This window comes from Octodon degus, unplaced genomic scaffold (assembly GCF_000260255.1).
Source record: "Octodon degus isolate 3935 unplaced genomic scaffold, OctDeg1.0 scaffold00018, whole genome shotgun sequence".
In the NCBI taxonomy this organism is placed as follows: domain Eukaryota; kingdom Metazoa; phylum Chordata; class Mammalia; order Rodentia; family Octodontidae; genus Octodon; species Octodon degus.
In genome coordinates, this window is record NW_004524594.1 from 19,217,280 (window position 1) to 19,238,547 (window position 21,268).

Consider the following 21,268-nt stretch of genomic DNA (forward strand, 5'->3'; position numbering starts at 1 on the left):
AAAAAAAAAAAAAAAAAAAAACAAAACAAAAAACAGTTTTCCATATGAATATCCCACCAGGTGTCACCATCAGTCTTTGGTCACTTCATACTGCTTTTCCAGTTGATTTTACAAAACACACTGCCCTGTGTGTCCTCATATGTAAAATTTTCACATTCCTCTCATTGTTTCCTTGAGATGAAATCCTAGAAATAAAGCAACGAGGTCAGAGTGTACAATGTACTTAAGGTTCCTTTCCTGACTTTCTGAACCACGCGACCAAAAATTAGCTTAAAGCTATGTACTTGAGGACAATGAAAGCATCTTTTAATCCTAAAAGAAAGAAAGCAGGGGCCGGTGAGATAGCTCAGTAGCCTAAGTGTCCGCTTGGCAAGTGCAGGGACCCAGGTTTGAACCCTGACACCACATGGTGCCTGGGTCCCACCCCGAGCATACTGAGCTGGCCTCCCACAGAGGGCGTGGTGGCTCAAAAATGATGAAGAAAACAATAATTTCTACATATTTTATTCTTTTATTATTTATTTATTTATTTATTTGGTACTGGGTCTCGATACACAGCTCGGGCTCAGAGTGATCATCCTGTCTCAGCCTCCCCAGTGCTGGGATTACAGGCATGTGCCACTGTGCCTGGTTTTGGAGCCAGCATGGTGCACCCAGGTTCTGGGGCCAGCACAGCATGTGGTACCCGGGATCAAACTCGGGTCCTTGTGCTTACCAAATGGACATCTAGACTGCCAAGCTATCTCCCCAGCCCCTCTATATTTTTTTTAAAGGTTAAAAAGATGCACCTAAAAAAAAAAAAAAGATGCATCTCCTTGCCTGTCTCAAGGTTCCTGTGAGGATGGACAAGGGGGTCCCCGTGTGCACCTGGTGCTCTTACCCCCGAGTTGTGAGTATACGCACATCTGCGGCCCTTTCACTTTTGCTGTTAAGATGCGCACATTTAGGGGGCTGGGAAGACGGCTCAGTGGAAGAATCGCTTCCCTGGCAAGAGCAAGGGCCTGAGTTCAATCCCTGGTTCCGCAAAAAAATAAAAATAAATTTAAAAAAGTGTATACTTCTTGACCACTTTAATAAGTTCTTTATAAACCAAAAATATGATTCTTTCATTTATAATGTTTATGACAAGCATTTTCCCATATTATTCTCTGGTTTTTAATTTTACTTTTTCTTCTCATTTTTTTTTTCTTTTCTTTTTTTTTTTTTTTTTTTTTTTTTTTTTTGGCGGAACTGGGTATTGAACTTCTTGCTTTTGGGATGAAGAAATTTGTATCTACATAGGTTCAAATTACTTAGGTTTTCCAGTTGTGAGTTCCTGTATGCATTTTATGTGCTCAGAGGCACACTTTTACCCTCCTGAATGTCCAGCCCGGACTTTTCAAAGTTCTTTCTTTCTTTCCTTTCTTTTTCTTTCTTCTTCTTCTTTTTTTTCTGGTGGAGCCAGGGATTGAACTCACGCCCTTGTGCTTGCTAGGCAATCACTTATTCTACTGAGCCATCTCCCCAGCCCCTTTTTTAACTCTTTAATTCACCTGAAGTTTTGTTTTGTTTTGTGTTGAGACAGGATTTCATTCTGTAATCCAGGCTGGCCTTGAACATGAAGTGAACCTGCTTCAGCTTTCCTTGTGCTGGGATTACACCCAGCTCATTTGGAAATATCTTTTCTTTTTCGGAACCAGGGATTGAACTCAGGCCCTTGCGCTTGCCACGCAAGCGCTTATTCTACTGAGCCATCTCCCTGGCCCTTGGAAAATATCTTGAATGGAGTGAAATATAAATGGAATTTGACCATTATTAGTATTATTTCCATTAGAACTATCAGTTACTACTCCCTCCCCCATACACCTGGGGCCCTCTTTTTAGCATGTGAGGCTGTGCATCTCTGCATTCATTCTGCCCCATTCTAGTCGAATTCGTTGATCTGTGCATTCTTGAGCCAGCATTCCACATTTGTACCAAATTTTATCTTTCTGTATCTGACTTGGCAAGCTGTCCGTGTCATGCCCTTTCATAAATATGTGTTATTGTTAACTGTCTAATCACGACGATGAAATTTAGAATCTGGACACATTTTCTCAGATTATAGGAATTTTGCTTGGTACTAATTTGTTATTTATCTCTAGTTTGTTTTGATATTGGGGAATGAAACTCCCAACCTGAAAAAAAAAAAAATACCTGGGCCGAGTTCATGTTCTCTAAGACGGAAGAATGAATTTTAGGAAAAACAGAGGTTAAGAGCAGAGTATATTTATTGGGGGAAAGAAAGCTCTTTTCTGAGAGAAGGACAAAAGGGGGGTCCAAGTGGGTTGTCCCGGGAAGCTGTCTCTTCCAGGGATTTTCATAAGAGTAAAACCATGCGGGTGAGGGCCCCAGGTGTATGGGGGAGGGAGTAGTAACTGATAGTTCTAATGGAAATAATACTAAGTCTAAGATGGAGACCACGGGAACTCACTTAGGTGGGCATGAGGTGGGACAAAACTATGGTCAACCAATAGGGTTACAAGCTCCACTGCTCGGGTAAAACTGATGAAATCATGGACTGAATGGGGAAGAAAGTCACATAGCAAGCGTGCATGAATATAGGACAGTTTATCCGGTAGCTGGTAGCAGTTGGATTAGTGACTCTTCCTGGCTTCCTCAGGGTGACAATCAATCCCGGATGCTAATCTTTAGGGAGGTGAGCATTTGTCGATCTTCGGTCTTTGGGTCTGGCCCATAGCAGGAGCATCCGTCTCTCTCACAGTTGCAAGGTATCTTGTCTTCTGTGCTGTCTCCTTCGAGGGCCTGGCCCTGTCTGACTGCCTATCATTCTAATTCAGCTGCCTACAACAGTTTCACATGGTCCTGCTTGAGTTTGTTAGAAATTATTCTTTCTAAGGAGTTTGTGGCTACTGTAAAGTGATTTTCCCACGACATCCTTCACAGGCAACTGCTAATTTCTGTAGGGTTAGCACGTTACTCCTTACCCGACCCTGTCAGGACTTCTGAGACTTCAGATAAATTTTTGAGAATGGCATCACACTTGGAAATAGCGATACTTTTTTTTTTTCTTTTTGATGCTTACACTTCTTGCTTCTGTGCCACGTGTTACTGCATGGGCTGGGTCTTGTAGAAAAACATCCAGTTAGCATGTATGGGATAAATGCATTCTTGTTTTATTATTCTTCATTTGAAAGGAAGTATTTCTGGTGTTTCCCATTATGTTCTGTTGTTGCTGATAGTTTGAAATAGCTTTTTAAATATCTCGTTCAAAAAAGTATCTCTGGTAGAGATGACGTAGGAGAGCAAAAACCAAATGGTGTGGGGTTTTTTGGTTGTTGTTTTGTTAAGAATGGAGGCCTCCAGTTGGAATGCCTGGAGTGGGGGTGGGGGTCAAACCTCTCTGATGTTTAATTCTTATGTTGCATGAATCACCTTGTATTTGTTTTAAACACACACAGCAATAGCCGACGTTCGGGTTTGGGGTTTAGCTCAGTGGTAGAACCCTTACCTAGCAAGCTGGTAACCCACACGTTCAGATCGCAGCAAGAAAACCAAAAAATAAACATAAACTGAAAAAAAAAAAAGGACTCAAGACACCAGGCAACTGCACGCACAGCTTTTTGTATTTCACTTTGCAAGAACTCTTACATATCAAGAACAGATGGCCACATTTGTTATTTATTATTTGCCTTTTCGGAGGTCCCTACGCCAATGGGGGCAGAACACCTCCGGATCCCGCTGCGGGCTGCTGGACCGCGCAACTCTCCTCTGCGCCCCGCCCTGCAGCCCGCAGTCAGCTTCCTCCACTTCCCCCAAATCCCACGGGCGGAGCTTCGGGGCCCGGAGTCTCCAAAGGAGCCGGTTATTTGATAACTTTTCAAATTCTTTTCCTGTCATGTTTAGTAATTCACTCACATCTGTCTGGCTTTAAAAAAAAATAAATAAATAAAAACGAGGCCTGCAACGCTCTGCGCTCCGACAAAGGCCAGCTCTGCGGGGCCACCCGTCCGCCTAGCGCTCCAGGAAAGAGGGAGGAGAAAAGGACAATAGGCGGGGCTTCGTCGGAGACCAGCTCCGCCCACTGTCTCAGCCGTGCAGGCGTCCTGGCTTCTTTTGGCCCCTCCTGCTTGCCGTGGTTTCCCGACGGGCTCCGCGCGGCCGCTTCCGGAAGTGAACTTTACCTCCTCGGAAGCCAGGTGTTTGTTCTGTTGCGAGCTAGGGGCTGTAATCCTCAGAAGTCGGCCCCCCAGAGTCTAGTGGGGAGGGCCTGGCTACCGCGATGGCCGAGAGTCTGGACATATTCGACGCCATCGTGATGGCAGATGAGAGGTGGGTGGCGAGGCTGGGCCGCGGCCGCCTGCAATTCCGGGCCTGGTTGTAGCTGACGGGCTGCGGGATGGGGTACCCGCTTGCGCCCACCGCCGAGTGGCCCTGAAAGCGAGCGCTAATGAGTTCGCCTTGCTCCTCGTTCGTCCAGACCCGCCACGTGCCCAGCTGCTCGGGACCCGCCTCGCCCGCCGCCCCTAGCATCTGCTCGGCCTGAGGACTGCGTTCCTCCAGGAACGCCCCCTGCGCTAGTGGCACAGGCGTGCCATCTGGGAGCTGCTACTTTTCTTGTTTCTTAATTGCCAGGCATACGGCAGTATTCATGGACCTGTTGATCCATGTGTCAGGCGGCGTCCCTTTGTTCCCGGAGCCCCTGGGGAGCTCCCAGGGAGGCAGCGGGCGGAGCGGGGCGCTTGGCCTTTTGGCTGTCCTCAGGCCCACAGGAGACGGCGGTGGATGCCGGTTAACGCAGCCAGGGAACATTTGACTTTCCGTCCCTGCCATTTGTTTGGGACTTGCTTTGATGATTTTTTTTTTTTTTTTGTGGAACCGGGGATTGAACTTAGACCCTTGACCTTGCGCTTTCCAGGGAAGCGCTTATTCTACTGAGCCATCTCCCCGGCCCCTAGGACTTGCTTTAAAAGAGAACCCAGCCGGGTAGTGTTTCTCAGCTGTGTTAGCCCAGTTTAGGCAATGGATTTAAAGCACTGCCCTGCCGCCATGGAACGATTAAAGCCAGTGGCTTTACCACATTCCAGTTATCTCATTTTGTGATGACATAATGGCATTTCTCCCTGTTAATCTAGGGAGATAGGATGAAAAGAGCCGTACATCTTGCAGAGGTTTTTGGAAACAACTGGTGCAAATTAGTGTTGCCTGTACACTTAGAGCTTTGGTCCCCTTTCTATGGTGGCTTCAGACCAGAGTCACCTAGGAGATTGAAAAGTAGATTCCTGGGCTTTACTCCAGGCCACTTCACTGTCAGGCTCTTGAGTTTATAACTTAAATTTTCACTGTTTCTGGCCCCTTACCAGTTGTGAGAATTACTCATTTAGCTCACCTCCTGTAGAAGACAAAAAAAACTAGTCTCAGATGGCACACAGTGACTGGTGAGCTGAGACACTCAGGGCAGGGGAGAGCCGGACCAGAACTGGACCACGGGACTCACGTTTTAGACTTCTGCCCTAGTTAGTCTTACTCTGTGGGGTCTAGTTAATATAAGAGAGGAGAATTATTTCGAGAAAGAAGTCTCTTTCCTGTTTGATGAAGTGTGCTTCTTCTCCGTCTCAGGTTCCACGGAGAGGGGTACCAGGAAGGCTACGAAGAAGGCAGTAGTTTGGGTATAATTGAAGGAAGACAACATGGTACCTTACATGGAGCCAAAATTGGATCAGAGGTATGGAGTAACTCTCATTTAGAAGCAAACTCTGTTCCTTTATAGTGTATGGTTTACATGAATGTTCAGTGAGATCCATCCAGAGCATCAGGCCTCGTAGCATTGCAAGGCCTTTGTGTCGGGCTTAATGGGCTGGACACAGTGTTGATGGAGAAGTGTTCTTAGTGCAGAACTGACCGCACACTGTGCCATGGAGATAATTAAATTGTGCAGCTGGAGAATGAGAAAACAAGTCCTTGAGCACCCCACCTTACGTTGCAGTGTTGTGGTACTTTCTAGTCTCTTCAGCCTCACAGTGGGTGCCTGTGTTTACATAGAAATTCTCCTCCGGAGGCTAAGGTGAGGCGTTGCTGTGGGCTCAAGGGCAGCCCAGGCTACATAGTGAGTTTAAAGCCAGCCTGAACCTGTGAACAAGACCCTGTGTCACAAAGCAAACAAAAAATTCCATAAAATTTATACTTTTTTTCCTCTTATCCTTTGTCCTAGATTGGTCCTCTCTTACAGAGAGATACCTGGCTCTAAATGGCAGAGCCTGAGGTAAGGCAGTCACAACAATCCCGTCCCACAAAACAGATGCCTACAGCATAGGGCCTTAAAATACACCCCCTTTTCCCTGCAGGGTTTCTGAGGGGAGGGAATTTATGAACCACCTGGCTGAGGTGTTCTGGCTTAGGGCCTTAGGAGGCTGCAGCCATAGTGTCAGCCAGAGCTGTGGTCCCCTCTGAAGGCCTGGTGTTGGTGTGGCACACGCAGGCAACAGTGGACATGAACCTTCCCCTTGTTTGCTCTGTTGTTGTAACACTTAAGAGCTGTGATCCAGAAGAGCAAGCAGAAATGACATTTTCCTTTTAAGTGAGCCCTCAGAAGTGAGCGCTCCTTCCTCCGGTTCTGTTGATGCCGCCAGCCACCGCCCTAGTAGTCAAGGGGATTGCTTGGGACGTGAAAACAGGGATAAGCAGCATGGAGCCTGTCATGGTGGTTGATGACTTAACACCTAACTTTCATTGTCCAAAGTTCCGCGGGTCCCTCCAGAACAGTAATGGAAAGGAAGTATGGCTGCTCTTGTGCCTTGTGCTTTGAGAGTTTGGTCATGAGAAAGTACAGGTAGTTGCTTGTTAACCTCACTCTTCAATCTTTTTTAATTGGCAGATCGGGTGCTATCAAGGTTTTGCTCTTGTATGGAAGTGCCTCCTGCATAGTTGTGCCAGTGAGAAAGACAGGTGACGTTGGAGCTGTCCTTTTTCCTTCTTTCTCAATATATGGGCCAGGATGGGTGCAGGCTGTTAGCTACTCCTAGTGACCTTTCTCATTGTGACTTCACTCCATCTCAGTTTCCTCATCTGTAAAATGGAGAAAATAATGTCAAATTTGAATATTGTTAGAAAACTTGAAATAATAAGTAGTGCAGGGCGCATTTGGGTATCTGATGAACACTGGGCGTCGTTACTTGTCACAGGAGTTCTTGCTTCCCCTGCCTTGTTCCTGGAGTTATTAAAGCACTGAGGGGCTTTTAGACGCCACAGCAGTAAAGTGATACTAAGTGACTTCTGTCCTATTCATCCCTCCCCTGAGCTGCTGATGAATGGATTGCAGTGGTCTCTGATGGTTCAGAAGCACTGACCCCATTGTCAGCGCCTTTTCCTTAGCCAGAAAGCCTTCCAACATGCATGACTCATTTTCCAGTACTTGGAAGCCCTATGTAAGTGTTATATGCCATTTGAATTGTCTTCTACATTACTGAGCCATCCCACCATGTTTTGCTTGCCTGCCTGACCCACGCATGGAGGCTGTCTTACCAGTCTTCATTCTTAGGCTGGAAGCAAACCCTTAAGTAGAAGATGCATATAGTTGGGTGCCTGCTGCTGCCAAGAGAAGGTGGATGTAGGTTGGCCCCATGTAGCACTTGGGTGCCTGGTGCCTTCCCAGCATGGCAGGGAAGGTAGCATCCCCTTTCCATATGATCTGTCCTTTTATTTTAGATATTTTGAATTTCTGTAGCCTGGGTCATGCCCATATTTAAAAGCAAGAACAAGGATACCTGTGACTAAGTATCATGCTGCCAGGGTTGCCTGTAGTCTAACTTGTGCATGTTACCTGTCTGCTCCTTTTGTTTGAACAGATGCTTAGGTTACCTAGGGTGTACTGTAAAGGGTTTTCCTGAGGCCTTGAGGGACAGGGCAGTTGGTGGTGACGTAGACTAGTTGTTGACGGCCTGTGCTGCCACCGGGTGGCAGTCACAGCTGAGCTTGGTTCTCCACTAGGTCCAAAAAGGACAGAACCCTGAAGGGTACTGTTCGGGAGCTCTTTGGCAGTCTCCACTTCTGCCCACTATCACCACTCAGGGGTACTGCTTATTCAAACGCTGTCTTGCCAGGGCAGGCAGCAGCCAGCCCTGGCCCCGAACAAAGGTCTCCTAATGTCTACAAGCAGCGTACTGGCCAGGCCCTGAGATCTCTGGAACCTAAAGCCTGCATATTTGCAATGTTTGGATTTTCTAAGTCAGTACTTTTTTTTTTTTTTTTTTTTTTTTAAATCAACTCTAGGACCTCACATGTGCTGAGCAGGTACTCTGCCACTGAGCTGTGCCCCAGCTCTATAGGGTTATTTTTTATGGGTGAATGGTGAAAGGAGAATGTTTTTGGAAAAGGAATACTTTTCCATTTTTAAAATAAGGATATTAAAGAGAAAACAGTTGCCACCTGCATGGTCTGCCCTGAAGGAGTGAGCATTTCTGTACCTACGAATCCGTGGAGCGCTGTCACCAAGCAAAGGGGGCACTTTCAGCCAGGTGCTGCAGTTTCTTGGTAAATTCTTGACATGTTGCTGCTGCTACTGCCTGCTCAGCAGTGCTGATGCTGTCTGCACACGACGCTGGCCCAGCCAGGGCCTGCACTACCACCTTTGGGCACACATAGGCTCCTACCACCCGGCTGGGTGTGTCTGGGTACTCAGGAGGTTGTGGTTGCTTTGAATTACGAGTGATCAAATACTGACCATAGCCTTGCTTTGAAGGGGCAGTGTGCTCCTTGGGTCACCTGTGTCTTGGAAAGCCCCAGGACAAACAAATAGGTTATTTTTAAGGCCCCTAGGTGAGATCCCCAACTCCATGGAAGTGAGGGAGTCCCGTCATTGAATATCTGCTCCATACCACAATTCAGACTTCACAAAGGTGACTTAGTTCTCTTAAAAGTACACAAAGTTGCTGTTTCCCAGTTTTGTGCATGAGGACATCGAAGTTCAGAGGAGTGAAATGACTGAGTGTCCTGGAGATGTGCCTGAGGCCGCCCACCTACCGAGTGGGTGCCCTCTTGCAGCCTCTGGACAAGCTTGTGTTCCTGGCAAAGGGAACTGGGCTCTTGATACCAGGGAGTAGTGCTGCCCTCGCTGGGAGGGGCTGGGTTACCTGTAGCTGAACCCCTAAAGGCTGCAAGTGGGGCTGCCCTCCTGGAAAGTCCCAGCTCCGAACAGGCTTGTTCATGCCACAGCCACTTGCTTTCTCGCCTGGTTCTGTCTGTTTTCTGTTTTGATGTCTCTGACCAAGAGGGCCATGCAGGTTGCCCCAGTTGCTCGCCTCCATGGCGGGCACGGAGGCAAGCACACGTGTGTGCCGCTGCTTCTGTCTGCTGTGAAGCGCTAGGTGTGGGCAAAAGCCTGTTGCTAGGAAAATAAATATTATTTAGTTTAATGAGAACATTAATCCTCGGGCTCGGAACTGGGGCACTCTTAGCACACCCATTGCTTTTAAGTGAGCAGCATGGTTATTATATAAGCTGAGTTCGTTGTGTACAGAGGACTGAAAGCCTCTGTTCTGTGCTTCACAGCAGGAAGATGAAGGTCTTGGAGTCACTGATTGGAATGATTCAGAAGTTCCCCTATGATGACCCTACTTATGATAAGCTCCATGAAGACTTAGACAAAATTAGAGGAAAATTTAAGCAGGTTTGTTTTCTGTATGTCCCTTTCTGCCTGAGTGCCAGAGTGTGCCTTTCTTTGGGGTGGCTGGCGCAGGTCCATGAGGTTTGCTTTGTGCTGGCTTTGGCCAAGTCCACCCCGTGCACAGTCCCAGAGGCAGATCGTTTCTGTCTCTCTGCAGGACAACTGAGGATGGGTGGGGGACAGGTGTTCGGACTTAACTGAGGTCTGGTGAGAAAAGCTGCCGTCATAAGAGGGCTGTGTTCTCATTAGTGAGCAGAAATGAGCAAGACTTTAAAATGCCATCTTTTTGCTTTTGTGTTTTCAGTTTTGTTCGTTACTCAATGTTCAGCCGGACTTTAAAATTAGTGCGGAAGGTCCTGGACTTTCATTCTGAACATGACAGATGAACAAAGACGAAACATCAAGGAACAGATGTCTGCATATTAAGTGTTGAAAAATGTCATTAAAGGCAAAACAATGACAGGGTATTCATTGTTGTGGAGGGAGGGTCCCCGTTTGGCCTCGTTCCCTGAGGTTTTCTGCCTGGGTTGCTCCAGTGCTGTGAGCAGTGCTGTCCAGGGGAGCCCTCAGATCCCTTGAGAGGTTGCTCACTGCTTGCTATTTTAGAGTTGGTGGCTTCACTGACCTTTCAGCAAGGCAGGCCTGCTAGGTGCTACCCTGGGTAGGATTAGGATTACCGCAGGCCTGAGCTCAGGGGAAGTTGCTTTAAAAAAAAAAAAAAAATGAGTTGAACTGGATGTGGTGCTCCACACCAGTAATTTCAATCTTGGGGAGACAGAAGAAGAGGATTGTTGTGAGTTCAAGGCCAGCCTTGAACTGATACAGAGTGATTAAGGGATAAAGAGTGAGTTCAAAGTCAGCCTAAGCTACATAGTGAGATCCTATCCCAAAAAAGAAAAAAAAAGGGTTAACTAGGTTTAGTGGTACACACCTGTATTCCCAATACTCTGGTAGGTTGAGGTAGGACAATTAGAAGTTTGCCTGGTGCAAGGGCCTGAGTTCAATCCTCGGTTCTGGGGAAAAAAAAAAGTTTGCCTGGGCAATTTAGCAACTTAGCCAAAGTATGAGAAGGATTAGACAGAACTTGGCAAAGGCCCGTGTTCAGTCCTGAGTAATGTAGGGAGAGAAGAGGGTTGGTGTGAGGTAGGTTAATGGGAAGGCATAATTGGTCCTTCGGCATTTATGAGGCTACTGTGCACTGTGCTGCCCTTCCCAGCTTTTGTTCCATTGCTTCAGTGGCCTGGGAGGTAGGTGGTTTCCCCTTTGGAGGTGCGCAGACAGACTGCGGAGCGATTGCCTGGTCTGAGAGCCCTGCAGCGGAGCAGGAGCATCCACAGCCCCACAAAGCACCGGGAGCCCTGCCTTCTGCTGCGCTGCTGCTGTTGGCTGCACCGGGCCCATGAAGCTCTGGGGCTCCCTGGACAGCTGAGGGCAGGGAAGCAATGCCAGTGCCAGCCCAGAGCAGCCTGCTGCGCCCTTCCCACTGTCCCCAGAGGTGGGGTAAACTTCAAAGCACTAAGAGTGCTGGGCCAGAGGACCTTGGCTGTTTTCCTCATTGGAATTTTGTATTTTCTAAGTTACCTGTTTTAATAATGTATTGTTTCTTTAATAGGAAAATAAAATAAATGGCATATTTTAAAGCCCAGTTTCATTGGTTCATCTGGTACCATTTTTTCTTTTTTTCTGTATTTAGGACAGGGTCTACAGGGTCTCACTACGTAGATCAGACTCATGATCCTCCTGTTTTCAGCCTCCCAAATGCTGGAATTACGGGTGCACGCCACCACACACAGTCTCAGTCACCATCTCAGCGCATGTGTGTGTGGAGCGGGGCTGGCACGGCACACCGGGGATCAAACCTCGGCCACTGCGCCCTGCCTAAGCAGGCACTGTAGCTCACTGGGCTATCAGGCTAGCCCTTCATCTGGTACCATTTCTAACACCCTGGGAGCCACCATGTGCCTCATGCTGAGGGTTGGGATCCAGGTTTGAAGGAACATTGGTGTGGCCAACCAAGGGGGACCGCTGTTATATCCTTGCCACCTGTCTGATAACCAGGGAGAAGTAGTCACTGAAGAGAATGGTCCCCACCTGCCTGGCAAGTGTCCGCCCTGCTGGCCAGCCATGGAGCTCTCCCTGATGTAACTGTCTCACCTCTCCCACCCCAGGGGTCTGAGCAACAGATGCTGCTTCTGTCACACAGAGCCTCGGCATGCCCTGATCATCAAGCCTCTGTGTGCTGGCCTTGGCCTGTGTCCACCTGACTTTCTGGAGCACCAACACAGGTCCCTGCAGGCCTTAAATCCACATAGGCAGCTGCCGAGCAGCCCCTGAGCCCTGGTGACACCACCTCTAGCTCTTGGGTCAGGAATCTGGGCCAGTGAGATGGAGTGGCATCTGCTGGGAAAGGACATGTTCCTCAGAGCGGCTGCCTCTGGCATGTCATCACACAGGGATGTGACACTTGAGCTACCATAGGCAACTCGTAGGCAGCTCCTGTGTAAGCCACACCTGAGTGTACAACAGGACACGAGGAGAGGGGGTCCTTGCTGTCACCATCAAGCTGCTGAGCCGACCAGTCAAGCTGCACACCTATATGTCTCTGTGCACCAGCTGTCCAAGGCTGTTGAGTGGGCACTGTGCTGACAAATATTGTGCCTGCACTCACATCCCACTCAAACGCATTCCACCCAGCCGGTTGTTTTGAACAGACTCTGGTCTACACTGAGGATTTGTGAGCCCCCGAATGGGATCTCATCTCTCCTATAGGTTCCCAAGGTGTGACCTACTCCTTCCTGTCAAAGCTTCAGCATCTTTTGTGCCCTAGTTTCCTGGGGCCACCATGACAAAATCCACAGGTGGGCAGCTTGAATAGCAAACAGGCAGAGCTCACATCCTGTGGGCTGGAAGTGGAAGATGTAGGTGTCTCTTGAGGCCTCTCCCCTTGGCTTACAGGTGGTGTCTCCCTGTGTCTTTGTGGGATCAACCCTGGGTATGTCTGTGTCCCCTTCTCATCCTATAAGGGTCCCAGTCAGGTTGGAGAAGGGCTCACCCTAATGACCTCATTTTAATGTAATCACCTCCACAAGAGTCCCACTATGGCCACATTCCATAGTGCTGGGCCTCCGGGGCTCAGCATATAAATTTGTGCAGATAGCCTGCTAACATGGGACTTGGTAAGAACAAAGGCACTTGGTGTAGAATGAGAAAACAGTTCGTTTGGATTTTCTGGCCTATTAGCAGTTGGGTAGAAGCAGGATTAATCAATCCTCCACTACTGCTTCCCCTCAGAATTACTCTCTGATCTCCATGTAGCTAATCAATGACCAAATTGTCATCCTGAATTAAGGCTGCATGTCACTATTTCACATTCACACCTTAAAACTTTTCCTTCATTCGGGGGTAAGACATGAGCAAAGGGAGCAAAAGAGACAAGCCATCCTGAATATAGCGTGGCCGCTGGTGACTGGCCCTTAGCCTTCCTCCCATTGCTGGACCATCCACTGATGCCATGGGACAGGGCCACTTCCTTCACAGGCAGGGACACGAGCCCAGTGGTCAAAGCAAGTGGCTAACCTCAGGCCTGACAAGGCATGGTGGGACTAGGGCAGTTTGCTTAAACTAGGTATTTTCATCTCCGAGAAGGTGGTTCCTTGTTTCTCTGCTAATTCTCAGCCTGTGTTTGGAGCCAGGGAGCTGTCAGAGGCAAAGACAGATGGGTTTATGGAAAAGGACCAGTGCTGGCCACCTGCAGGAGAGGCAGCAACTGAGTGGGCCTAGAGCTGCCCAGACACAGTGAGCAGGTCTCTTGTAGGGACATATGGCACTCTGGAGCCCAGGGTGAGGTGGGTAGTCAGCTCACTCCAGGAAATGACAGACGGAGGTGATGTGTGAAGGTGGACGACTGACACTAAACCTTGGGAGAATTCTCTCCTGTCTTACCTGGAAATACCTGTATGACCTGGAGATGCCAGAAAGTGAAACAGACATGTGAGTTCGCCCTGATGCCCACAGTCTGTTCTGTCCTTCACAGGCAAAGTGAACAACAGTCCTGGTCTGGGATTCAGAAAACTGAGGTCACTGAGCCTTGGTGGTTTAATGAGAGCAAATAGGCTGTGTGTCACCAGACATGGGAGTGCAATGATGGGCGGTCAGCTCTGCTGGGAAAGCCACTCCATATTATAAACTTCCCTATGACTTTCCACAGGGCTGGTGGCTCCCACAGCCATCCTAGCCCTTGCTCTCAGTCCTGGCCCCATCAGGACATCATTCTGGCTGTCCCTTGTGCTATCACTGGACCAGCTGGATCCGGGGTCACAGTGGTCAGGGTCTCTGTCCTTGTCCTCTCATTGGAGCAATTGCAGCAGGACCCAAAGCATCCTGCACATGCTTAATCTATTAAAGATCTGGTGAGGCGCTGGCCTGCTCTGAGCAGGGATGTATGGAACATGGGTGTTTCCTGTGGGTGCCTGTCCCTGAGCAGCAGGGGCTAGTGAACCCGCCAACTAGCTTCCAGAGCTCAGGCATATTGTTACCAATTGAAGCTCATTCCAAGCCAATCTCAAGTCGGAGCCCTGTACCTGAAAAGGTGATCCTATTTGGGAATGGAATCTTTGCAGATTCTCTTTTTTTTTTTTTTTTTTTTGGTGGAACCGGGGATCAAACTCAGGGCCTTGCTCTTGCCAGGCAAGTGCTTATTCCACTGAGCCATCTCCCTGGCTCTTTGCAGATTCTATGAAGCTTTAAGTTAAGAAGAGGTACTGGGGGAGGATGGAACCTCAGTCCTGTGTAACTGGGCCCTTTTAAAAAGCAGGAGACACACAGCAAACAGAAGGTTCTGTGAAGCTACGGGTGGAAGCCTGACAGCTTCAGTGAAGTGGAAAGAAGCCACCAATAAGATGGGAGAGACGAAAGCCTCTGTGACACCCTAAGGCCACAACTTCATGCTCCAGAGTTGAGAATACATTTCCATTGTTTTTAGCCACGTCATTTGTCATAATATGTTATGGCAGCTCCAATAATCAGACACAAGTTCCCTCTCCTGCTGGGTGAGGGTGCTGGACACCCAGAGTCCAGACCATTCCCTGCATGGCATTGCAGGGGCCTCCCAAGGGACTGTACTCAGCTCCCCAAGTTTCTGTCACCACTGATGGCCTTGCTAGCAGTCATGGGCCCCAGGAACTGCCCTCCACCCAGCTGCCACCTTGGGGCTCAGGCACTTTGCCCAGGGACCTAGATGAGGGCTGCCAGGGAAGGCTGGCTCCAGCCTGCCTTGCTCTCAGCCAATCAGGGCCATTCAGCTGTCCTGAGACAGGGGAGATGGGTGCCTAGGGCACTTTCAGATCTGTTCAGTTACATGTATGTTCCATGACACATAGTGCACCTTAAAAGAGGAAGCTGGCCCAGGCCCATCAGGCTCGGTCGTTCCCCGAATGCCTTTGGAGCTTGCTCTGGGCCAGCAAAGTGATCAATGCGTTATTATCTGACCCCAGTGGGCTCCCAGCCAACAATATAGAATTTGGCTGGGGACTTCCATTGCTGGTACACCTTACATCTCGACTAGGTAGAAAGCACATGCAAGCTGTCAGAGTTAATGAGGATCTCTAAAAACAAAGTGACACTATGGGGTGTAATTTCAGGAGTGGCTCGGTCCAGCAGCTTGTATGGAGGCCTGTCCCTTTTCTCTGCTCTCACAGGGCAGACCCTATGCCAGGCTGTCTTCCAGGCAGCAGAAATGTCTGCCAGAGTCCAGAGGAGGAGGGATACCCTCTTTGCAAGGGTCTCCCCACATCTTGGTGCTGTTAGCTTTCACATCCTCCCTTGAAGGCACAGCTCTGCTTGTCTGTTCTTTGTATGTAAAGGGGCTGCTGGGTTTGAACCTATCAGGGCCTGACCCAGAGCTGGGGATGGAGTTGCTTCCGAATGAAGCGCAACCTATGTACTGTTCACACAGGAGAGGGAATCGGTGTGGTAAGGAAGCCTGGGTATTTTCACCTGATTGCCCTGGCTTTTCTTTTGCCTCCTAACTACAATGTGGTGCTTTTGTCCTGGGCTGGGAGCCACACGACCAAGTGACCAAGGACCAGAATCTCCAAAACTATGAGCCAACACAAACCTGTCCTTTTTGTGAGTTGATTTTCCCAGGTATTTGTCATGGTGATGGGAAGCTGACTGACCAACTGATCCATGGGAGGACCTCTCATGAGCTCACGTTCCTGCAGGTTAGCCCCATTGTACAGGTAGGGAAACAGGCTTGGAGAGGCCAAATTGTACAACCCGAGTGTCACAGAGCTGAAGTCCAAACTTTGTGTCTTTTACTGGGAAATGTTTGATTAGTCTGTGCGTATATGGGCGTGTGGCCTTCGTTTTTAATAGCTGGTCCGCTTCAGACATCCACTGCCAGCTGTGTGGCTGTCCTACTCCAGGCCAGGGGACCAAGACAAGCACTGACCGTGGAGCTTGTGGCCTGAAGCCTAGCACACAGGGTCAGCTGGCAAAATTAGGCCCACATGTGTAGTAGCCCTTAGAGGAAAACCGTCACATGGAGGGTGTGTGTGTCCTGATGCACAGTTCCCAGGGAGAGGAGTGTGAGCCCTGGACCCCAGGCTTGGCAGGGTCACATACCAGTTGTGTGATCCAGGTGGTATCACTACACCACCCTGGGCCTCAGTTTACCAGCCTACAGTAGAGCGACAAATACCCTTCTACTCCCAAACTCAACCTGCTGCTTATCTTTGTAAGTTGAACCTTACCAGCACATAGTGGACTTGTTCATTTACCAAGCAGCCTGGCTGATAAGGTGCAAGGCTTGGCAGAGTTGCCCAGTGCAACGGAGAGTGTGGCCACAAAACCCCACATGCTTCTGGCTGCTCCTAAGTGAGTCTGGTACCCTTGGGATCCTCGTGCCTGCCTGGAGCGTATGGCCAGATTTGCAACCCTCGCCAGGCCAGCGTGTCTGTCCCCTCCTCTTCGCCAGCCTACAGGACTGTCTGGGGACCCAGGGAGGAACTGCTTAGTGTTCAGCTCTGTAGTGCATGCCGTGACCTTCAGCTGCTCCAGCCTCTGGAATCGCAGGGGGAGGAGATGCCCAGACAATCAGCCTGGAGGGCCCAGGTCTGGAACCGGAGCGATCTGCACCCCCTCCCTGCCACCACTAGGTGAAAATCGAAAGGATTAATGGATGTCGCAGCCTTTGATAGGCCTGAGCCCACCACAGCCCCTTCCTCGAGCCTCCACATTCTCTCTTCCCCATCCTCTCCGTGTGCCCTGGGAGTCGTGGTGACAATGCCCCCGGATGTGGGGCCCAAGGCCGGCAGCCCTGGACCTGCCCGCCCACCCGTCCACAGGCTATTGTCTGCCCCAGGCCTTCGGTGTGGCGCTGGGCTGCTGGGGCCCCAGCGGGCAGGGGGACTGTGGGAACGGATTAGAGGTCCTAGGCTTTCTTTCCCTCTCTGCATAAACTCTTGATCAAAGGCATTCCTGGGATGACAGAGCCCAGCGAGAAGCAGGAGAGGGGCCAGTCCAGCATGCGGTCCAGCATGCGGGAAGGACGCACACCCCACCCCACCCCACACTGCCACTGCCACCACTGCCCTCCCACATACCCTTCCACAGGCCCAGTTCTTGGCACTAACCTTGAAGCGCAGTGGTGGAAGGCAGAGACAGCCAGGTACTGTGTCCTATGGAACACAGGCCAGCCCTGAAGCTGTGGGTCCTGGGCCCTGGGTCTGCCTTCTGCAAGCAGGGTCACAGAGCAGGTGGCTGTCCGTGGCAGTACAGAGCACCCTTCCTCTGGAAGCCCACAGGAGCTGCCCATTTAGTGACAGCCTGACCATTATTCTTCCTCCAAAAATTAGTGCACATATCCACCCAGCCTACTTGGCCTCTCCTCCCAAGTCTTCATTTTGACAGCTGGTGGTGGTCCCTGGGCCCCTTGGGGAGCCCCAACCTTCCACTGTGGAGTCAGCTGACAGTGCCGGAGACTAAAGGTACAGGGTACAGGGCTGGCCTGGGATGGTGCTGCCTTCCACTCAACTGCAGGGTGCAGAAGAGGTCTGAGAGGTCCCCAAGACTTCTGTCTTCCCTCAAGGGACTCCTAGTCAAAGCAGGAAGACAGGCATATGGAGGCATGGGGACCAGTCTTCCTTCAAGCTCTGAGGCATAAGCAGGAAGGCTGGGGAGACCAGGTGACAGAACAGAGCCTGAAGTAGCCTGCTGTGTCACAGCCACAGGCAGAACCCAGGTTCAGGAAATTGAGACCAAAGGGACGGGCCAGAGATGAGGACAAGCTGAAGGAGCAGGCTCAGGGGGTGTGGACAGAGGGCTGGAGTCCAATTGGTCAAGAGGGGGCCCCTGAGCAGGTGGGATGGGGGCCAGGAGGGCACATATGCTACGAGGGCACGGGCGCCACGAGAGCTCCTAGAGCAAGAAGCTTCTAGGAAGGGGCAGCAGGTGTGGACTGCTCAAAGGTTTGGTCCCTGAAACTCAACAATTTTACTGTCATCCTGTCAGCAGGAAGAACCCCAAAGGGACCAGCTCTCATGACAACCAGGAGGGGCCAGGGCTCCCGAGGTGTCTGCCGAGTTTGAGGGGTAACGTCCCAGTCTTGCTGCCAAGCCAAGGAGAATACTGGGGGCTGATCATTGACAGGGCCCAGCAGCCACCAAGATGGCTGCACTGTGAGCTCCACTGTGGATCTAGAGGTGAACTCATGCCACCCATCCCTGCAGGCTTCTGTGCCTGCACCCCAAGCTTCCCTGCCCTGTCCCCCTGTCCCTAGTCTCCTGGTTGGTATATTGCTCCTTCCAACAGCATCACATCAATCAGCCTACGAACACCTTCAAGCTCGAAACAGTGAGCAAGCCTCTTGCCACATGAGCTCTACCCGTGCACTCCTCCCCCTCACAGTAGGGATCCTGCTGCTCCTGTCACCATTCCACTGCCACTCTGCCATCCTATTGCTACTCTGCCTGGCCTGAAACACAGAGGCTCCACCCCTACCCCCACAGTCATCTTGTGGGCTGAGGTTGGGGACAGTGCTTCTCAGGGCCCCCACCCCTGACATGGACCTGGCTCTTGCATGGAGTTGGGCCATTATGGTGGGTACGCTTGGATCCAGTCTTTAGGGTGATCACTGAGGAGCAGGCCAGGCCCTTGGGAGTCACCAGTCGCCACTGGCTATCGCTTTAAGCTGTGGGCCCAGGTGCTCTTGGTAGGAGAGCAGCTACCTCTGTGGCACCCTGCCAGCTTCCTGACTACCCAGCACCAGGCCACCTTGGGGAGCTCCTGGGGTCCTTCTTTCCCTTCCAGAGTGCAAGTGCCCACAGAGGACCAACGTGGCCAAGCACGAGCCCTCAAGATAGCCCCATCACATGTAGGTGCTGCAGCGGCCTTGGTGGCTCATAAGTGGCAAAATTATTCTTGGCTTGAGCCCTGGTAAGCACAACTAGCCTGTGCTGCAGATGACCTCAGAACCCCAGAGCCACAGCAGGTCCTGTCTCACTCTTTGCCCAGGGTTAGGAAGCCTGGAATCTGAAGCCTAGCAGACGGGTGACAGAGTCCAGGAAGGGCTCTCATGCACTGCACCCGGGGACCTGTATGGAAGGCCGCCCTGGACCACAGCCCCAGCGCTGTGCTTTGCTCTGCAATCTTGGCTGTGCTGAAGGCCTGTGATTCACCCAGAGCAAACAGCAGTGTGCGCCAGAAGAGGGGAACAAATGCTGGCGTTTATTTATTTTTCTATCTACAAATAACCGGGAGGGCAAATAGACCACACGAGGGCTGGGAGATGCTTTTGATCAAGGGGCACCACTCCTGTCCCCTGACGCCAGAGGCTGTTTACGCATCAGAGGTGCCACCTGCCAATTCTCCACGAACCCTCCTCCGCCTGGGATCATTTGGCAGCGTCAGGAGACTGTCTTGGTCATCACCCCAGGGCAGGGCTGTTGTCATCTACTGGCTGTCAGGATGACCCAGACCCACAGGGCAGCCTTGTGTACCTGGTAAACCCAGGCTGGCCCCCTTGCTTGGTTCAGGCCTCTCCCATGGCCTCTTGCCAGCCCCCAAAAACACACAGGCAAGGACCACATTGGGTTTTTTTTTTTTTTAACCAATTTTATTTCTAGACTTTTCACGTTTGTCTTTTGTTTTCTGCTGGAAACGTGCCGGTTACATGTCCGTGCTGGGAAGCGCTGCGGTGTGTCAACCAAAGCACGGACCCACACTGCCCGCTGACCAGAGACCCTTGCAGACTTTTGCATCGTAGGACAGACTCTGCTGTGCTCCGTGGACCTGCCACCAGCCTTTGGCCTTCTGGCACACAGAATGAGACGTCTGCCCTCACCCACCACCATGGACACACCGTCCCTCACGGACCCCGCTCGGTTCAGACACAGAGACGCCGCAGCCAGAATGGTTGAGGTAAGCAGAAGCGGTGATCCCGAGGGGCGGAGGGACGGCCCTGCACCTGCCAATGGCCTCCGAGCACAGACCCACCGCACCCCGGGGGGGGGGGGCACAAATCCTTTTGGTTCGGCAGCTTGCTAGGGGACTTGGGCACACAGCATTGTGAGCTGGCTCCATTGAGATTTGGAGTCTCTTTTAAATTAGCATTATGCCGTAATTAACAAAACAACAACAGACAGAACACTAGTACAATAACAACAGATTAACACACCCAAAACTTGAACAAATTCCAGAAGCAATTTCAGTCATCCCGAATGACAAGAGTCCTACGGGCCCAGCACCATGGTGGCACGTAAGACAGACTGGTTATAATAATAATAATAATAATAATAATGCAATGTTCATAACTACACGTACAGAATGATACAGTTGTCGAAACTACTACAATGGTACATCCCAGATCAGGCGGACAGCACCACAGGACAGGCGCTGGGGAAAGGTCTCGGACACAGCCTGGTCTCCAGAGGCCCTCGTGGGTGGCATGGGCCAGGCCATCGCTGGTCCCCACCAGGCCCGGTTTTGGCATCCTGTCTGTGTGTCTGTCCACCGAGGCAGACAGAGCCCAACCGTTGGGTCTGCACATGGCTAAGTGAAGCATGAGGTATTGTGAATAGGGACCTTTTTGGAATAGAGCAGTAATCACATTAAGTCAAAATTGATCACATTAAAAAAAAAACTACAAAACAAGGGAATCTGTAATACATTTTTCTACGAGGAAATTAAAACTGGAACATGGCAGTATATGACATTGTAAAACAAAACAAAAATCTGATCCTCCAATAGCAGCAAAACAATGTGAAAGAGATACAGAGAAGCGATGTGAGTTTGTTTCCGAACCGTGCCGGGAAGTCATCGGTAGCAGCGCATTAAGAAACGGAGCCGCAGCCTGTCCCTCTCGCGGTCACTGCCCCGTCCCCTCTTCCCGTCCACACTTCCTCCCTCCCGTTCTCTCTTCAGCCTCAGCCTCACGCTCTCGCCACCTCCCTTCAACACTTCCTAAATAAAAAGCTACAGAGCCAAGACGTGCAAATTGTCTACCTGTCACTAACTTTTTTTTTTTAAAGGAGGGGGCAGGGGATAAGAGTGCGTTGGAATCGAACTCATTCAAGTACCCTAACTTTCCTGGATGAATCGCAGATCAGACCACTTTGGGAAATGCCAAAC

The 21,268-nt window shown here is 50.4% G+C and overlaps 1 protein-coding gene across 2 annotated transcripts; it reads left to right on the forward strand.

Moving 5' to 3' along the window:
- The first annotated feature begins 4,134 nt into the window (after nucleotides 1-4,134).
- Nucleotides 4,135-10,658, forward strand: Oraov1 (oral cancer overexpressed 1). 2 transcript variants are annotated; one of them, XM_004627112.2, is made up of 5 exons: nucleotides 4,135-4,311; nucleotides 5,599-5,704; nucleotides 6,854-6,924; nucleotides 9,526-9,643; nucleotides 9,945-10,658. In XM_004627112.2, exons 1-5 carry the CDS (start codon nucleotides 4,262-4,264, stop codon nucleotides 10,011-10,013), a joined length of 414 nt encoding a protein of 137 aa, XP_004627169.1. In that variant the 5' UTR covers nucleotides 4,135-4,261; the 3' UTR covers nucleotides 10,014-10,658. The 2 variants fall into 2 exon arrangements, with proteins under 2 accessions (XP_004627169.1, XP_023566562.1); XM_023710794.1 differs by having other exon boundaries at nucleotides 9,529-9,643.
- The last annotated feature ends 10,610 nt before the right edge of the window (nucleotides 10,659-21,268 follow it).